The sequence below is a fragment of the Falco naumanni genome, chromosome 8 (assembly GCF_017639655.2).
Source record: "Falco naumanni isolate bFalNau1 chromosome 8, bFalNau1.pat, whole genome shotgun sequence".
In the NCBI taxonomy this organism is placed as follows: Eukaryota; Metazoa; Chordata; class Aves; order Falconiformes; family Falconidae; genus Falco; species Falco naumanni.
The window spans coordinates 50,427,068-50,447,960 of record NC_054061.1 but is presented as its reverse complement, the minus strand read 5'-3'; the positions used below and the strand labels follow the sequence as shown (position 1 = coordinate 50,447,960).

The 20,893-nt window shown below is 38.2% G+C and overlaps 1 protein-coding gene across 1 annotated transcript in view; it reads right to left on the bottom strand.

Annotated features, from left to right (window-relative positions):
- PARD3B (par-3 family cell polarity regulator beta) overlaps positions 1-20,893 on the bottom strand; it is a 412,598-nt gene that overhangs the window by 227,255 nt on the left and 164,450 nt on the right. Inside the window, exons 5-6 of the mRNA XM_040604211.1 lie at positions 13,268-13,359; positions 2,952-3,038 (exon numbers count right to left, since the gene is read on the bottom strand). Coding sequence (XP_040460145.1) covers positions 2,952-3,038; positions 13,268-13,359 — 179 coding nt within the window. The remainder of the gene's footprint in view (positions 1-2,951; positions 3,039-13,267; positions 13,360-20,893) is intronic.

Sequence of the window (20,893 nt, the reverse complement as noted above, 5' to 3'; positions counted from 1 at the left end):
TGCCAGGTTATGTGCAAATGGCGAACTGAGGTGCAGCACCGAAACTTCTGGTAATGTGTTAAGTGAACAGCTGTGGGTGGTGCAAAATTCCAGTTTGGTCAACTCTGCTGCGAGCACTAAGCTATTTCTGAAGCATCTCTGTACTGCAGACTACAACTCAACATAGATATATCCAATGATACCAGTATAATGTCCAAAAAACCTGACAACTGCGTGTTTGTGAAGACCTTTTATGATCAAATTTTATCCACTAAATTTCCATACCATATCAGCATCAGACAGATGACCTTTAGAGACCATTTTCTATGGGTTATACTCCATAAAATATTGATGTGCAATTTCCAACGTGCGAGCACTCCAGTCACAAAACCAAAGTCTTGTATTTCTTCTCAAATTCATGACTGTCCCTTATATTTAAGTCTGTTCAACAGATTCACAGCATGCCATTAACTATTTCAAATGACACTATATTCACTGTGCATCTGATTTAGATTCACTGTATAATAAGATTTAAAAATTTCTTTTTGTCATATCAACGTACTTTAAGGGAAAACTTGGTTCCTACTTAATATTACTTCTTCAAAACATCTACCAGAAGAAAATGATTTAATTTATCCCATAAAGATTCTCTTGTGTTACCCTTCACTTAAGGATTCAAAGGGGCAGTGGTGGTGAGAAGCACAGCCCTACTGATGACAAACATCAAACTACTGGCAATCAAACCCCTAAACCCTAAGAACTAATGAAATAAACTTATGTGAAGATGCAAACCAATACAGCAGCGAAACACAAGAAATAACAAATTAAGTCGGTTGCTCCCTAATCCTTGTGCTTAGATGCTACATCCATGTAATGCAACAGCACTGCTCACTTGTCGGAAACTTGTGTGCGCTGTAGTACCCCAATGAATGGCTTGAGTTACATATGCTGTGGCAGCTTGAATTCATTGCGCCATTACTTTTTTCCACAGCCTCAGTTTTAGCATTATCTTAATGCGCTATTAAATTTTAATTTCCCTTTTTAATGGTATCTAAGTGCAAAAGAAAGGGGGGAAATTATTTCCATTAGTTTTGTAGATCCTGTATAAACTAAGACTTTGTAAATTAATACAATGTTTTAACTACCTCTAGAAAAATTCTGCTCTCAGCAGCACTAGGCTAAAGCCTGCATTACCTTATTAGAAGATAACTTTACAACTGAAATACCAGACCAAGTTAGTTACAGCCAGCATGCCCCCACAAATTGTATCACGTTATTATCAGTAATAAAAGATGCTCTTCTGTACTTTCCCATGTTATGAAGAAATAAAATCCATAACTAGTCTCAGGCTTGATAAAGTAAGAGGGATGAGCGATTTCAGCCACTCTAGCGCTTTTACAAAGATACTGGTACGGTTCTGCCAGGGGTCATTAAAATCTCAAGATAACTGTTTAAACAAGTAGTCCCTCTTATGAAAACCCCCTTTGTTCTGAGGAATCCCCCAAAGCATTACTAAATAAGGACATATTAACATGCAGGCAACACACATGTCACTTTTTCTTCATGAATGTCTTCAAAAGCTGCACCCAACACAGGGATACTTCAGTACAGAACAGTGTTACAGTCACAATAATTACTGATTTTAATAGCTTGCAATTTCATCACATTTTTTACCTAATGATCTTGAAATACAGTGTGTACACTACAACCCCTACGGCACACCTATAACAAAGAACTATTGTCTGGGCTTCATGGTGGGATAAAACACACAAGTGCCCTTCTCAAGACAAATAGGCAGCCTGCAAAATCAAGGACACAACTCAGATCTTCTACAGTTCCCATCAAAGACCAGCTTTCTTCTTGAGACAGTGAAGACTTTTTTTCCAGGCAGCAGGTGGACATCTAGTTTCCCTTTTGGCAAATAAAACATTCTGAATGAATTTGGGTCCACTTACAAACTCAGATCTTGCTGAGAAAGTGTTTACACACACAGATCTTTACAAGGCAACTTAATCCCTCACATTCTCTGTCCCACGTTAAAGTTGACAAGTGAAAAAAAAACATTTAAGAATTAGACAGTTTCTACTTTTGCAATAATTGTCTTTGTGTTACAGGCAGCCATTTTACTATAAAGTAGTGTCACTAATGGTTCTGGCAATTTCCCATCTCTTATTCAGGGCTGCCAGTGTCAAATTAACTCTCCAACTAAGACTCTGTATGTCAAATTTCAGCCTAGATTTATTTATTTATTTATTTAAATTTTTTTTACATTTGAGTTACATAGCTTGGAAAACAGTTATAATGAAAACGCTGACACAGTCTTAACTACAGTACATCAATATGAGCATGCTGCTATAATAGGCTTTTGTGATCTCAACAGACTATGCTAAATCATTTATAATTAAAGTAATTGTATTGTGACAAAAAAAAGTTCATGGTATAGTGCACATTTTATAAATGCTCTACAACCAAATCTGAAAGGTGGCTTGAAAAATATGAGGCATGACCAGGAAAGCAAATTTTTTGACATTTCTTGTCTGATACGTCACTAAGAAAGGACTTATGCAGAAAAATCCAACTGGGGGGTGGGGTGGTGGCACTGATGACAACTACCACCACCCCAAACAAAAAAAAAATAACACACCCCCAACACCCACCCAACACCACAAAAAAAACCAACTAACCCCCTAGCCCCCACACCTTTACTATTATTCTACAGAAGGCCTAGCTTAACCATTCAGAGAATAAAACCAGATGCAACTAAAAGGACACATAAGAAAAAGAGGTTGGTATTGTTCTGTATGTATCTTAGACTAGTAAATATTTTGGTAATGAAAGAGTATCATAAACCAATTTTCTTTTAAGCGTTTCATCTCCTTATGGTTAAATAGCAGGTATTGTAAAAGAACCACAACTGAAATCTTTTCATTAATACATAATACATTTCTTGAGCAATGCAGAAAATATCTTACCTTCCACTCAAAGATGAAAAAAAGGGCACTACATGTATTCCCAAGGGTCCACCTTCCCCAGAAATCTCCACTGTTTTTGTCATTTCACTAAAAAAGAGCACAGGGAAACATCCTCCGTTAAAAACAAATTCCTGAGTGATCAGATAGCAGAAAGGATAGAAAAAATATTTGACTCAGAGCTCACTAATGTATAAAAATATGATGAAATGTAAAATGGCTATTGAATTCTTTGAATTTTTTTAGACACATAGCATTTGTATACTTTGCAAAGGAAAGACACCAAGTACTAGACATTTTCCTAAGCCAACCCTTAAGTAAATTAACCAGAATATTACAGAAAAAGCTTTTAAGTCAGAAGAGACTTCACCATTAAAAAAAAAGTTCTATGTGTTTTTAATTTAAGCTCCATGTCAGCTGCTTCAGTCAGTGTCTCCATGTAGACACATTATAAACATGAAGATCACACAATAAGGACATCTAGCCAGTAAGCAGATTAGTCAAATCATATTTAAATAACTTTATTTCTGCCCTCAGTTGCATATAAATTCACTTACAAACAAAGAACGAAACAAATTGTCATCAAAACTGCAACTCAGCACATTTTATCAGGAAGTTTCCTTCCTCAAACACCATTATCAAACCCCTGTATTATCTCTAACCGATTTTTGCTGTTTCACCGCTATGTGCTGTTTCACTTCCTATTGAGTACAGTGACCTTAACTCTATTCTGGGTGATCATACTTGAAAAGGAAGGTATTTGAATTGGCTAAAACATTAAAAAAATGTAAAGAAAGGAGTAAAGTCTGTATCCTAACAGATTATATTCCTTCTTTCTATACTAGTCGACAAGTTCTGTAACACCCCCTCCCCTCAAACTGTACTGAACACCATCAACACTCAGGATTAGTGGCAGTGGACAACTACCGGGTATTTCCATTTACAGTAGAACACTAATGCATTCAAGCTGTAAGAAGTTCTACACTTGCATGCCAATCCTATAACATTTACAGAACACGTAAAACTGAACCAAATGGCCACTTTATATACTGCCACGAGTTAAACATTCAGCCTAACTGATGCAGGTGCAGGCTTTTGCCGCGAAAAAAGACTTGTGCTCGCTCCCCAAAAGCCACACAACAGATCCAGAGTGCACATCCACAGGGTGAGAAAAACGACCAAGACAACTCTTGCGCACCACCCCATCCTCCCCCGCAAATGATGTTTTCCTAGTACAACGACGTCCTCTGGGATCAGCTGACTAATCTCACTGACCCATGGTCTTATGATCATTTGATTTGATTCAAGAATCAGCAGAAATACACAGGTATAAGGGATGAATCTGTGACCACCCTTGAAGTGACAACACAGTTACATCAGATGAGACACAACATAAAAACACAGGGCACAGCTAAGCTCTCCCAAAAGGAGGAGAATTACTGCAAATGATCTTAAGACAAATTCTTCCTAATTTGTCTTTGTTTCCCTAATAAAGAATGAATATTTTCTTATTTTGTTACGAACCTCCAGTTCCACAATGATTAATCAGAAGCAACTTGCCCTAGATACAGTAATTCTTAGCTTGGCCAGCTAAATATGAAATAGAACTGGTTTATATAATTTTCTTTTGGTTTTGGAGTTTGGGGGAGTGGGAGTTGTTTGTTGGGAGTTTTGGAGAGGGCTTGTTTCTTTTTAAAAATTATTCTTCCAAAAAGGGTGACACTAGAATGAATTTGTATACCATAAACCTTAAATGGACAGACCCTGAAAAACAAACCACCACTGATCTCAACGCAACAGATTTTCATGCTACTGTATTTGTAACACAGGCATGATTAACAGGCATTTCTATTTGCTGATTTTTTTATTTCCTGTATTCTTCTCTCTTCATGATTTAAACAGAAATCCTGACAAAATCTTCCTGTAAGTTTTTTTAGAAAACATTTTTGTCTAGTGAAAATGGTCAGAATAGCTAATCAAGGTGGTTACCAAAACCTCAAAAATGCATGCACAGGAAATTAATTCTTCTTTCAGTTCCTTCTTCTACTTCCTCCAATTCTCTTAACAGAGACAAAAAAAAAAAAAAAAAAAAAAAAAAAAAAGAGGCTACTTTTATGTCTTTTGAACTTCTATAGAATCAAAACATATGAGCAAATTCAGTAGACAAATCCTACAGATCCAGAAAATAATCAGTAGTAGTGAATGGACTTTCATTTGTACTTGGAAAACTTAAGCAAGTTACAGCTGTCCCCAGATAACCCCATGTTGCTTCAGTACTCACGGGAGGAGCTGTCTTCCCAAGCAACTGTAAAACAGAGCAGGAATTTTTTTGAGGGCTATCATGATAGACAGGCTAGCTGTCATATTAAATCAATGCACTTACAGTTACAAGTGGGCTCAAAGCCAAAGAAAACATACAAGTTTATTTTTAAATCTAACATGAAATCTACACACTAAGAAAAACAGGCTTCTTTGTGAAAACAAATAGCCCACATGTACATTGTACATTACTTTTAAAAACATTGTGGCACATCCTGAAACTTATGGACATATTAAAGCACTAAATATCCAGAGTAAGAGGTCACTCTGTATACACATATATAAAAAAGGTTCTTCAGAATTATATTTTTTATTAAAAAAAAATTAGTCAGAATGACTTTTAATTCTCAAACAAATGTGATTCTCTGTTACATCGGAGAAGTAAACTGCCCTTCACAACAACTCTAACAGATCTTTTCGGACATATTTTTATATTATATCTATGAAAGCCTGACAGTTAAATCAATTAAAAAACAGGATATCTGGGATTCGGCATTTTTGTTGTTGTTTAGGAACCTCAAAGATTAGAGACTCGGAAAAATCTGACATCATTTGCTCATGGTGTCCATCTTCCAGCAGGTTTAATCTGCCCACAAGAACAGCTGAACTCCAGCAGTGCACCACACTGGCTTACAGTTTACACTGTGCTGGAGAAAGTACTCGGGAATAGAGCCATAGCTGACTGAGATCCCAAACAGCGTGAGCTTTAAGAATACTAAGTACTAAACGCCACAGGCACAAGGGACACCAAGGTGCTGGGACTCTTCAGTTTGATGGAGTGAAGTTAAAAAACTGAACGAAGAGGATGGGAAAACGCAGAATGGGTCTCCACTGCCAGTTGATAGCTGTGATACTGTCAACAGAGTAATTTATGTGTTTTCTACAGACACTAAAAAAACCCCAAAACAACCACACACCACAACCCCCAAAATAGGAAAAAAATAAATTCCAGAAGTTAGTGACCTACTTCTATTTTGAGTCTCCCCTATACATCCCAAGTACATTTTTGCAGTAAAAGAAAAAACCAAGACTGGCCTATTGAGTCAGTATAAAAGACCTGGCGTCCAACTGGTAGCTGGGGATGAGAAGCCGGGAGCATTGGTGAGCAATGCACAGAGGGTGCCTCGTGTCCTACACCGCTAGTATCTCCTGCATGTTCTTCAAGGAGCACGCACACAGAGCTCCTACCTCAGATAGCACTGTCCTTGCTGACTTTGCAGCCCAATTTCTATGGGATACATATAGATGTGTTCTTACAGCAATTAAGTGTATTTTTTAAAAAGCATTTATCTCCGTGCAATTTATCACGGCTGCAGGGTTCACCCCAACTAGACACATGGACTCAGGCTTCTTTAAATGGATGCTGGCACCTCCCTTACTCTCGCTGCACTGAAGGTGCCTTGGAGGTCTCTGTGCAAAGAGAACACCTGCCTAGCATGACCTGATTGTGGCATCCAAGACCACATTCAACACTGTACTATTGATTTTTAACCTGAAGAAGCTGTCATCATTTACTATTTAAATTCTTCACTGCTTGATGTTTATTGATTTCTGCCAGATTCTTTACAGTCTATCACATTTGTCAGGAAGGCTTGCCATGCATAATATTAAAAACGTTGATGAGTACAGTTTAGCAAAAAGAGAGATAGAGAGGATGCATGCATGTGTACAGTGAGCATGCACAGCAGTCCATTTGTAAGACGGAAAGCTAAATTTAAATGGAGTGTTGCACATTCCGATCAGATTGGCAGCACCCTTGCTGTTGAATACTATAGCTCCCTCTCCTGAAAACTCCATCAAGAATTTGCAGTTTGTCAGTTATGCAATGGGAAAAGATCTGTTGGTTGAAAGCTCCTCTGCAAACTATCCAATAATACTGAAGACCCAATATCAACCACTGAGCACACTAATGCTTAAAAGGGATGTCTCTTCAGAAATAAACATTTGGGAGTTTTGCGGCATGACCTGGTTCACTTTGACCTTCCCCAATTACCAATGCTAGAAGAATCTTAGTAGGATTGCTCTTGGAGAATGCAGCAGGTGCAGCCTAAAGCAGATTGGTCTTGCAACATACTGAAGACAGCACCTCAGAGAAAGCTGCTTTCTGCATGGGTTACTGGGCAAAACTTGTCATCGTGTATGTCACAAGAATCTACTGCCTGAGTAAACGCAGGCCAATTATTTATCATTCCACTGGCATATTCTTTTCCCATTTTAGTCTTATTCAACACTTGCATGTAAGTCTTCCACCCAGGCACAACATGACAAAGCCAGAATCTTTCAATAGATCACTAAATTCCTCAGATGTTTTTAAGAAAAGGTACAGATTAGTAAGCTGCTATATCTGGAAAAACCTCTTAGCGCAGGATGTCAATGTTTCCCTTGCAATCAGAAAAGCACAGCTGATATTCTGAACACGCTTTGTGGTGTTTTTATTGACCACAGCAAAAAGGCAAAGAAAATGTCACTCAGATGGAAGTTAAGCTACTTCCCTGCTTGCTCTTCACTTGCACCTCCAGCACCACCAGCCAACGCTGCTGTTCCAGGGGAGGAGACCACCCAGTAATAAGGGGTGCCTGACATTTGGTAGCGAGCACAGGCAGACAGGCGAGGTCAGGTTATTAACGGGAATTTTCAAGAGGAAGCATGCACAGATTTATCCAAATAAAAAGGGTGATGACTGTCCATGTACTACTACTACTAATCAAAACAGTACAGTTACTGATGGTAATAAAGGATTTGCACCCATTTTTCCAGAGAGGCTTCCTGAGTAGCCAGCTCAACTAAAGCTGTCAGCATATTTCCCAACCGCCTCCTACCCCTTTTTCCACATTTCTCCTTCCCTCTTTTAAACTGCATGCTCAAAGCTCTGACGAAAATGTCTTGAAAGGCCTGAACAAGAAACTGGAGCTCAAGGTGTTAAATAGAGTGAACACACTCAAGTAATGAAAATCTGAGCAGTATCTAAATAGGGATGGAGAGCACCCTACACGGAGAAGGGAAAGCAACTGAACAGGCAGTCGAAAAGGAGTTTTCCAAACAGTTAAGGAAACTGCTCAACCTCTGTTAGAGGAGGCACTCGCATTTCAGCTGCTCCACTCTACACAAAACTAAAACTATCCACAAAATTTAAATATTTACTATGAAATAATGTCAGAATCTTCCACTTTCAGGTTTCAGGAGGTAAATAATCACCTGCTCCTAACAAAAAGATGTTGATCTAGCAAAAATGCTACTGAAATCCAGTTCCCTGCCCCGCCCCCCCCCCCCCCCCCAATAAATCAATCAATCAATCAGTTCTCACAAGATTAACTGTCTAAACGTTTAGAGAAAAAACCAGCCAGCCTGCAGGCACCAGGTTTTTGTGTCTTTTTTTCTTTAAATCAAGTTGTTCCAAATCTGTGTTGTTAGATTAATGAAAGACACAGTAGGTTAAAAAAAAAAAAAGGAAAATACAGAGAAGAAAAAACCGCTGTCGTTACGCTTTAATTATGTATCTACAGTGCTTAAACCAAGGAACTGACCCTGACCTCTGCTAAAGAGAAGTGGGCAGACAGCAAAACAGAACATAATGAAAACACGTAATGAATTATCTACGCATAAATTACCCTTTGAGTTCCAACTAATCCTGCTAATAATCTAAACATCCACTTCCAAGCAGATTTGTGTTTACTGTTCCTTAACACCGTCATTTTTACTAAGAAAAGCAAGGTTTTCAAAACCAGTATTTTCTATGTGTAGTGTGCATTAAAGGTTGTGTTGAATTTCTACCTGACCTCTGTAGAGTATCAAGACCCTGCTGTTACTTTAAAAATCTTTCAGTCCTAGTCCAGGACATGAAGGGAAGCAAGGAAAAAATACGAAATTTTATACACTCATCGCATTAGCTTGGCTTCACTTACTCTAAACATCATCTTTACTAGGAAATAAATTTAAAAATCCACCTTCAGAAATTACAAGAGGATAGTCACTAGTCCTGTCTTTATTTATTCCATTTTTAAAAAAAAGTGCCTATAACCCAAGGTTTCAAGTCTCTCTTCTAGCAAAGTTCAGCTCCCCAAAGGTCAAATTAAAATTTTCAGACTCCCAAAAGATACTGTCCTGAAAAGTTGCCCAGTACTGTTAAAATGAATTTTTTAAGAGAATCCAAACCAAGAAACCTCCTTCCTATTAGCTTCTGAATACAGTAGCTAAAAAATCCTCCACACTGCCACTCGTTTCATTTATCCAACATACAACTAATTTTACCTACTTAAATCAGTGAACTAGTTTTCTTCAAATGGAATGATTTTCCTGCTTAGAGAGAAACATAAAACGAGCCAGGTCTGAAGCCTTTAACTTCAACGGACTAGACTTCATAATCATAAAATATTAATCACGGTACTCTTTTTTTTTTTTTCTGCCTCCCTCTGAAACACCTATTATTGGCTGTAGTTAAGAGAAGGGACAGTGACCTCAGACAGGTTGGTGCTCTGATGAGAAGGCTCAGATAATTTTCTTAGGTGACTAGATGCTATTTTGCTTAAGTGCTGTAAGTCATAGTGATTACCAAATTTAGTGACAGGGAAGAATATATTTAGTTAAAGCTGCAGGGACAATAGTGGTTTTCTTTCTTTCATAGCATGGAGTAGCTCACATGCTTAAATATTAGCTTCATTAACATCATTTAACTAACATGGCTTATTAAAATGAAGGCTTCAGGTATCATGACTTGGTGGTCCTTCATGGCCCTAACATCTCTGAAATACAACAAGAAAGATAACTGCAAAAATTAGAATTATAAATAGTATTTCCTTTCAGAAAGAACAGTGTAAAGAGAGTCAAATTAGATATGAAGATGCTAGTTTTACTACTTATGGAAGAAACAGTTTTATTAATTATTATTCTATTAATAGGACCTTTTTTACTTATATTCAAATTAAGATACCAGTAAGATAAGATACATGGTCTCCAATGACTCACTATTTTCCTTTATAAACCTATCACTCCTAATGAAAAAAACTTTTGGAAAAAAGTTAAAAAAAACCAAACAAAACCAAAACACTGCACTTTTAAGGAGAAAGCCATACAAGAATCACAATCATTACCTTAAAATTTAAATTCTTCGACTTTTGAAATTCCAGTGATTTTCACAGAAATACCAACTAACTTTGCTTTACAAAATGTGTTCTGATTTCCTCTTAAGTTGTTTGAAGAAACTGGAATATATTACAAATAATTGAATATAATTCACAATTTTGAGGAAAAAATCCTCATACTACTCCCATCTCAAGACTTGCAGGCAAAATAGTGTTTTTAAAAATCTCTTCAGGACACAGGAAGCACAAGCAAGGCATATTTTAGTAGTATTAATTTACTGGGACTCTGCATTTAAAGAAACACTGCTCCTTTCTCTCTGTTTGTGTTTCAGGTTTTTCTGGCCAATGTTTCTCCTTAATGCATCAATCTCAATCCAGATTAAGACAGCTCATTTTGTCTCAAAATAAAAAATTACAACCAGTGCAGAAAGGTTCTTGGGAATACCTTGCTCCGGCCAGCTTCCCCTCTGCTCTCTGTCTGTTCAATGCTTTGACACTCAGGCATCAGCTGAGTGGCCCCCAATCTGTATTCTTTATCACTTTTCCTTCCATACTCCTCCATCAAGATAGTTTGCAAATTCAGCAAAAATTCTAAGAGACCTACAGATAACTAGACTTATTATCAATTGTTCTGCAACATGCCAGAGAAGACCTGACCATTTCAGAAAACTGAATACCTCTGAAAAGTATCACAGAGGTCTTTCTCATTGTCAATGTTTCAAGTGGCCACCACAATCAGGTTACGAAGATTAAAGCAAATGAGTAATGCCTCAAGCTTCTGAAGGATCCCCAGTGCAAGCAGTGACTTGTTTAACTTGATGAACAATCATATGCTGTCAGAAAATTCCTAAGAGGACTTAGATGATCTAAACCACCCTAGTAAAAGCGTAAGGACAACAGTAAATATGAGCATAGCATGCACAGAGCTTTATTAATCCTCATTACAAACTAATGGATCAAGAGACAAATGAATGCATCTATCTGGTGATGCATAATAACCACCTCAAGTGAAACAAGCTGCAGAATTCTTTAGTGACATTCCATAACAGAAAATAAATATTTAACAACTAAAGTGACCAAGTTCTATAACTGCATGATGAACATTAATCAGCTAGCACGTAACTTAAGAGGCCTGACAGATGCAGAGGAAACTGGAAGAGCTCTCCAGCTCCTTTTCATGATGAGACCATTCTAAAAATATGTATCAGTACCAGCATGCAAGAGAAGAAACCACAGAAAGGCATACAAAGTAGGTGACAAGAGGTCTCCAAGAAGGAGGAAAAATACACAGAAGAATTGAAAATCACAACCTTACCAAGACAAAAAAAAAAAAAAAATCCCATAAAAGAAATTAAATGATGACTCAAAGAACTAGAAAAACTAAAAAATTAACTCCTGCGTGCAGAAGACAAATTTTTTATATGCTCTAAAAGGAAAGGTGATCCTTCTACCAAAATCCTGGTGTGGACCAGAAGACCATGAAGGTCAGAGTCTCTGCTCTTGCAAACTTCCCCGCAGATTCTGCGTATATAACTTCATGCTTCCTTCCCAGACCTCACATTGGTAAAATGGGAATCCTCAGGTGTTTATGAGGATACATGCTTTAAGATTAAAGCATTCAGATACTGTTTTTTTCATGGTTTTTCTTTTATACTGTCTTGACAAAGAACTATAAGCTGCAGAATTATAGTAATGATTATCTGCTATAATAAAAATTGAAACAAATTAATTTTTGCCATTTTAGCTGTCACACACAAGTTTGCCACGTAACACTTCTTAATTTCATTAGACTACATGCTATGATACCACTAAGTTCTGCAACAAACACAACATACTTGACAAAGGACTGAATTCCTTTCCCTACTCAAAAAGGTGACTTCTGCACATCCTGAGTCACCAGTTAAAACTGAAATTTAAGCTTATGGTGGGACAGGAGAATAGCAGCACAGAAGCATTTTGCTCTAAATTTACCAGGTTAAATCCTCTACTAGCACCACCGAGGAAGTGTCTGACCTACTTAGCAACACTGTATTGCAGCCTGGCTGCTAATTTTTGTATGACAAATGTAATCTGCAAAAATATTTTTATTTCATTTCAGCCATTTAGAATTTTCCCTGTGATTTCAGGAACAATAAACCCTGAAGCTCACTATTAAACCTCTTGAGAACACCTAGTTTCCACTTGTTTCACCTATGCAACTCTTAAATCTTACTGTATTGGCTTTCAACACAAATTATGTGTTTACCTAAGTTTCAGTCAAAATGTAGACCAGTCAAAATCAAAGTTATTTTCCAAACTATCAATGTGACCACTGCCACCTTCAGTTACAACAACACTGGCCACCTCTGGTTTGTTATAAATGAAGAGAGGAAAGGGATGCATTCCATCTGACTACTCTAGTGAGGCAAGCCACAGGGAAGTATTACAAATACTGGCTATAGTTTTCACAGTGTATAAGCACAGATATAAAATCTACTACAGGATATAGCAACCATACTACTCAAAACCAGATGTGATATTTTAACTGAAAAAGATCCTTTTAGGATTACATGGTTTAGCTGACTGGTTATTTATACAATATACTACCTAAGAACATCCTCTATCTTAAGACATCAAATACTTGGCAGGACTGAGCAGAAAGCACAAAGACAACACACAATGGTAGCGTATTTCCCCCTTAGCCTTACACTACTAACACCACAATAAAGTCATTCATATTCATTGAGGGTAAAAGACTGTCATGTGCAAATACGTGCTTCAGTTTGTGAATCGAGTGCCTTTGTAGGATGGGAAAGGGACGAGGAGGAAGAGACCATGATGATGCGCACAATGCAGATTCACAGGTGCAGCTGGAATGAGAAGTCTTGTTTTGTACGTTGATAAATCACACTTGAGTTAGCACTGAACAGAAGATGTTCTTACCTGATAGGGAGCCGGGTCCTCTGAGCCAACAACAGTTCTGTGGGGCCAGTGAGGTTCATCTCCGCATCCTGAAAGGATACCTGGGAAGCACCCTGTTGAGAGATTTCAAAGCACATTTGAAACTACATACATGCTTATGCATATAGAACAATGGCTATATTTATATTTTTGAGTCAATATTTGGAAGAGTAAACAAGTCCTAAGTAACATCGTATCACTGACAGTGACGGCTGAAAGACCTGTTCTGTGTGCAGCGTATGTGACACAGCATTTGGAGAAACAGTCGTGCTCCTCACACCAGAACCCCGCCATGCTCCCACTGGCAAAGCTTGCGGCACTGCTTCCTTGCCTGCCTGTCTGACCTGAATGTCACTCTTGCCCATTTTGAGCCACCTCCTGTCTCACAAATAGATTCCACAGATCTTGGACAAACCCAATGGCTTTTTTCTGCTCCTTCTATGCCTTAGTAGCATTTACCTGGTAAAGATATTTTCACAGTAACTTCACAGAAAAAGAAACTATATAACCATTTGGCCAGACACAAAAATACAGTGCACATGGAAACCTGACATTAATGGTAACACTCTTGAAAGCTATTATTTAACTTCCTTTTTGTGATCCTTAGAGTCTTAATGTTTGCATTATTTTTTTTTCATACCGGGAGAGGGAAAGAGGGTCCAACAAGATAAGACCACTGTCAGCAGGTGATATATTAGCTTTAATGTACTGTACTTCACTGTGACCCTTATGGTAATAATGTAAACAGAGCAAAATCCGTAACAAAGATCTTCTTTGGACAGGTCACTTCTGCCAACTCTGCAACGGGAACATAGCTGGAAGACATAAATCTTCAGCTGTCAACACACTAAGAGAATTCAATTCAGCGCTTGATCTTAACTAGATAAAGTTAATCATTTTTGTTGTTGTTCTTGCAGTGGTACATTTTTCCAGTGTATATACTTGCTATATCATGTTGTCCCAAGGCAAAAGGTAGCAATGTTATAAATTAACTTCAATGAACAAAGCCAACTAGATAGGTAATTTAATTTTCAATAAAAGCTCTACACCGTACTTTAAAACTTCCAAATTCTCTCAAAAGATGGCTCTACTCAGAAAGATGGCTTTAAAGGTTTGTTGGTTTTGGTCCCTCAAAGATTTGTAGAGCTTCTTTTCAGTTAATAAGTATCAAGAGAGTTGGGGGTAAAAGTGGGTTGCTTTGCATTTTAGAAAATAATCCTGTCCGGCCTTGCAAGCAAACCCTTGGAATATAAATTAAATTGGATCCCCTTTTGGTTCACACACCACTTTTGAACCTATAATACTGGTAGTGATTCTCTGTGTGTGTTAATCAGAGCACAAGCCAACAGACTTGGCTTCCACTACAAGACCAATATAGCTCGCTGAAAGCAAACTTCTGTCACTAATGGAAGAACTATTTTAAAAAATGTGTAGTGAGTACGTGCCATCTCTTCCAATCACTTTTCACAGTGGAACCACACGTCAAGGAGCAATTCTTGTTATATGAAGCATATTCCATACTGACCTCATAAATCAGGAACTCAACCTCAAGCAGTGCATTAGCAACAGAAATCCGACACACAGCCTTCATACGCTGACTTCGTCTTGAAAAAAGATAACGTCTTGATAGCAACGGATGCCAGAAGCAGATGAAAACCCTTAACAATAATGCTCCCAACGAAGCTAACCTCCTTTAGCTAACCACTGAAAACACTGGTGCTACCAAGGTTCTTCGTTTGGAAGACTGAAAATAGCCAAGCCATGAGCAGATTTGGGGTTGTGCATTGACTACACTCTCTTTTCTTCCAAACACTGGCTGCAACACAGTGCTACTCCGTGCACGACAGAGAACTTGCTACTCATGCCTCAGAACTTCATGCTATTTAAGGCCTCCCTTGCAGCCTACACAAGCCTGGAGAAGTTGCATTATTTCTGTTACTGGGCTTTTGTTACTACTGCTCTTGCTGTAGTGAGGTTACGCCCGTACTTGTCCTCCACCTCCACTTCTTGGGAAACAGATTTCACAGTAATGACAAATACTATGTTCAGAACACAATCTCATCTCACGTTTCTGTTGACTGATTCAGACTTTAAACCACAAGAAACCATTTTTTTTGATCAGCAAGTCTAATCTCAGATTATTTTTTTAGTGACACAGCACAACATTGCTAAGGGCACAGTTACACTGCAAGATAAGTAAGAGATTCTCACAAAAAGATGGCAACCAACAGCTTCCTTTTCTGCTAAAGACCAGATCAGCAAAAAGTGTCTTGAAGCTGGCTAAGAGGATTATTAAGATATTAGGGGTATCAGTCCTTCAGTAGATGTCTTCAAGAACAGATTTATAAACATGTCACAAATGTTTCAAGGCATGTTCATTTCTGTGCCAGAAAATAATGGTCCAGCCTTGTGAAGTGCCTGACAGCCCCACATTTTCATCATTCCACAAGATCAAACTTCTGTGAGGAATTGGAGAATGAAGTGTGGAGTCCATAACAGCAATTACAGCCATTATTTTTTTTTTAAGCCTTAATTTCTCTATATATCCCCCCCCGCGCGCCCCCCCCCCCCCCCTTTAATTTAAGGCTAAATGTTCCTAAAGAAAAGTCACCCTCTCATAATCTGGACAGAAGGGTGCTGCAGGGGCAGGTTCAGTGTCACAGCCCCCATCCTGCACACCACCACCTGTTTTGATTTGAAGGCATACAGTGCTCACACATACCACAGATTATCACATGCTCGTCAGTGAACACAAAGCCAGATATATTTAAAGGCCTAACTGATCAAGGAAACATGAATCATGACACTGAAATTATAATTGAGCTCTCTGAGAATGACATCAGAGCTCCAGTCACTTAACAATCACTACAAATGAACAAATTCCTTTCATACTTCAGCACTCCATTAAAAGCACAGTAAATTTAAACAGATCACCTCCTGCCCAGCTAGCAGAATGATAGCAAACCAACAATGCACAAGTAAAGACATTGTTAGAAGACAATGATCCAATACACACAAAAATTCTAAATCTCTTGTTCATATTTTAAAGGCTGACAGGTTTTCAATACTAGCAGAATTAATGACACTGACTCCCAAAACTTGACTCAAATTCAGCTGACAGTGTAATAGATTTACAGTGACGGAATTGCAGTTTTCACTTAGGAAATAGGAATAAAATGTAAAATGGCGTGGTAAACACAAAAGCCAAGAAAGCACATGTCTAAGAACAGTGGAAGTATTTTTAGTTTGTTTACACAGGAATAATTTGATTTAGGCAATTTTTCTTAGTGCTGCAAAAATCATGTTCTTCAAATTAGGACTGAAGCAAAACAGAGGGATCCTATTCAATAACAGCCCTCTGCCAACAACTGTAACCCAAATCTCATATTCATTATGTGAGAGCTCTCAAATTAGGTAAACACGTATGTATGATAGTAGGAAGAGTGACAGAGTACATACCAGTAACATTTTCAACTCCGTGGACATGCACAGTCTTCTCAATTCAACCATCAGCATGGACATATATTAGCCTCAACAATAAATGCTGGCATCAGTCATGTGTCTTTTTAAGGTTAGGGAGTATGAGAAGTTCTCCATTTTTTCTTTAATTTTTGAAATGCCTATTTCATAAAAAACACAAAACATCTGCGGGGGGAAAAGCAATAGTGGCACTTTTGGACAGAGACATAAAAGTATCCATTTCTGGCTAGAAAAAAAGGAGGATATACACAATTGACTGAAAACAGTCAAAACAACTGGTTTTATTTCAAACTAAGGGTGCAGCCCTAAGCAGCTAGCACAGCAGATAGCTACCCTGACAGCCTGGCTACCGACAAGCCCTATTGCTTTGTTTTCTCACTATCATCACAACTCAGAAAAACTGGATTTTCATATCCTAAAAAATCCCAAAACAACCAAACAGATCTGTTCTCTAACCAAACTCCAGTTATAGTGTAGCTTTGCATTACATTTTAGCTAAAAAGAAATCTTTCATTGAGGTTCTTCTGCAGCAAAATTTTACACGTTTATCCAAGAGTGGACTGTACCACCTCGCCCAGCACGACATCTTTAGAAATATCCACAGGCCACCAGCGGCTATAAAAGGACCCTAAATCACTTCTATTCTCCCTGGTAGACTCAGAACACTATTCTTAAGACAAGAAGTAAGTTTGCAGGTAGCATAAAATTGCGAACACATCACTTTTAGAAAAGCTAGGTAGCAAAAAACATCCTCTTTTACTTGGAAAAAAATTCTTATTAAACAACAACCAACATGAGACAAACCCAAGATAAATTTAGAAAATAGGAAGTCTACATAAGCAACTGGAGAAAATCCTGAGTACAGAGTTTACTTGGAGTATAAAATGGTCATCAAACACTAAACTTGAAGGAAATCAGTAAGTTCTATGAATAGAGGAAATACACATGGTATCTACTCAAACTAGGAATGAAGTAGTCTGGTAAACCCAAGAGAAAGTATCTTTACCTGAAACTCTGTTTTAATGACAAAGTTAGAAATGAAAATGTAAAACTGGAATTCCAGTTTATAGTATTGTATTCCCTGAGGGCACCAGCTTTTTAAAACAAAGGAAAGGCATCCAAACCCTAAAGCAGAAGGTCACGGAGCAGGACGGCAGGCTGCAGACCGCACTCTGCCTGCTCGGCTGACAGCAAACCTTCTTCCAAGAAGGTTCAGTGGGAGTTCAGCTCCTACCAACATAACAAACGGTCAGATGCAAGGAAACCTGGGGGTGAAAGGGATGCTTAAGTTACAAATGCAGGAAATGCCTCATCTACTGCCCTCACAACAGACAATTTTAATTACCATATTTAAAAATTGAACATTTTTAGCAACACTTTCAGGATCATATGAGCATTTCTGACAGCCAGAACGAGTTTAAGAAGCCACAGCACTATTTTTAGCTTTAAAAATCAGCACTTTCATAAATATTGCCGCACAAATTAGTCCGTGTTACAAAGTTAAGGTGTTTACTTTTAGTTACAGCAACAAATGCAACAGCTGACATTGCATACAGAAGACGATCCTCAAGACCATATAGCTCAAAGAACGCACATAAAGGCCCTTTTTCATTCAGTTAAACAGCCAAGCACAGGTTAAAATACGATAACCGTATTCCAACCGAAGTTACACACATGTTGATGTGCCATCCCGCAGTTAATTACAGCACTGTTTTCAAGTTCTGGCCAATTGTACATGGCTGTGGCTCAGAGAGGCTCCTCCGTGGCTCACATCTGCTGGGACAAAGCGTAAGTTGTGCATCTACACGCATTTCTGAAATGGCTAAGAAACCTTGTTCAACCACAATAACCAGTACCCTTTGTTACCGCACTCCTGTCACCCTCAGACTGTAAGCAGAAGAGTGCAGCAAACCACAAGTTTTAAAAAAGTTTTAGACTTAAAATCAGTGTCTAGATTCCCCCACTCAGCCTTAAATCCACAACAGGCCTAACTGAAGCTGTGGTCCTAAAACTCTACATTAAGAAAAGAGTTATTTTATCTTTACTCCTTACAGAGTACAGACTCAGGCTATTTCAAGGCCAGGGAACACTGACAAGTAAAATACGTAACGAGTGTCAGTTAGCAGAAACCTGTTCTTAAAAAACCTTTGTGGGAAAAAAAAAAACCCCGTAACTGGAGAAGAGCATTAAAATCAGAGCCTCTGAATAGGTTAAACATTACATATTGTAAAACACCACCTTTCAATGAGTTACACAAAACCTGAAAACATTCAAATATTAGATATGAAAACAAAGTTTGTGTCAGTATCTGCCTTTCATCTGCTTAGCTAACCTTTCATTACCAAGCTAATACCAGTCTTCCTGCCCACACTGCTTTACGTGACACTCAAAATCACATTCTGAAATACATTTAAGAGCAGCTTAGCATTGCAAAAGCATGCATAAAGCTGCCTCAAAAAAAATTTCCAGACTAATTTTGCTATCTTAACATACAATTTTCCTTTTTTCCTTTCTAAGTGTAATAAAATATCAAACATCCTTTTAAAATCAACCAACAATAGAAAATTGAGTAAGTTGCTCAGCATGATCTTAAACATCACAGAGCTTGCCCAAAAGAGAAGACATTGATCAACAGACATGCAAGCTGTCATACTTCAACAACTGTATTTATAACTACAACATATTTATCCCAATTAAAAAATTCCTAACCATCTAACATCCCTACAGTATGACTATTATCAATATATCAAGGATGGCAACCAATGCAAAGCAAGCTAATAAAATGCTGCTAAACAAAAGTAAAAATATTAGTGTTTGTTACTGCGTATTTCTTATTTTTGCAGCAGCCTGCTTGATTTAAATCACTCTGCCTCCATAAAACGTGCTAAGTATTTTTAAACAGCTCACAATACTTCCATTTCACTTACTGATTAAACTACATCATCCTCTCAACTATTCAGAATGAGATTCATTTGAAATGGATAATTGATGCAATTGTGCAGTATCTACAAATGCAATTAATCACTTGCTAAAGATGATTTTTAGGCAGGCAACAAATATGAAAATAAAAATCATACAGATTCTTTCAATAGTGCCAATTGAAATGTATTCTACTGGACTGCTAAAAGATATTTTTCAACATAATAGCTGTACATCTTCAGAAATTTTTAATAATATGCAAGTGGATTCATTTTTAATTAGCACAACACAAAGCAAAGCCATAATACAGTACGGCTTTTAGCAATTACATGACAGTTTCAGGAACCACAACAGCAACATCTTCCCCCTCTCAACTACCAATAGATTTCTTGAATGTTGTCGTGAGCTATGGTCTGGACACTGAAAAAGACATTTTAAACCAAGGGCATAAAAAGACACTCTCCTAGGAATCAGTCTGGAGCAAGGAATTATTCCCCCAAACTGTTTGCTAACAGCTCTCTGCTCGGGGTTATCAACACAGCTGAACTGCACTGGTGGATTACACACACTGGTGTACAATGCAAAAACCAAGCAGGCTGAAACCCCTGCCCCGACAGGTCCAACTGCTCTGGGCCACTTTGCACTGAAACAGATTAGGAGACACCGTTATCACCCGCACAGTTCAACTGAGTACTCAGTATTGTCATGACAAGTGAGACAGGAACATCTTATGCACACACACATATTTTGAAATTATTGCTTATGCCCTAGAGCTCAGTAGTCAACAATAACTGTCAAGAGTATGAGGGCAAATTCTCAGTAGTGAACAAGGTGCTCTCACACTGAGAAGCCAAGGAGAAAGAGTACCTCATGGGGTTAAGCATGGGAGGCAATGTCTTCTGCCCTCCTAATTACCACTGTTCTAAGTTCAGCAGGCAACTTGAAGCCCCTGCCTTCTACATGGGCAAGATATTGTTAATATTAAACACAGCAATTAGGGAGCACAGGAGTCAGCAGGAACCAAAAATAAGAGGAGCTTCAGTTCTTCAGGGACGCAAGCCACACCAGCCAGTTTCTGACCTCAACTCCCATTGAGCTCTTCTGGAAATGATCAAACTCTTCCTGTAAAACACATCTTGCCAACACCACCCTTCAAAATGTTCTCCCTAACCCTTCCTCCTCTGCCTACTCCCTGTTTGTTCCCTGTCT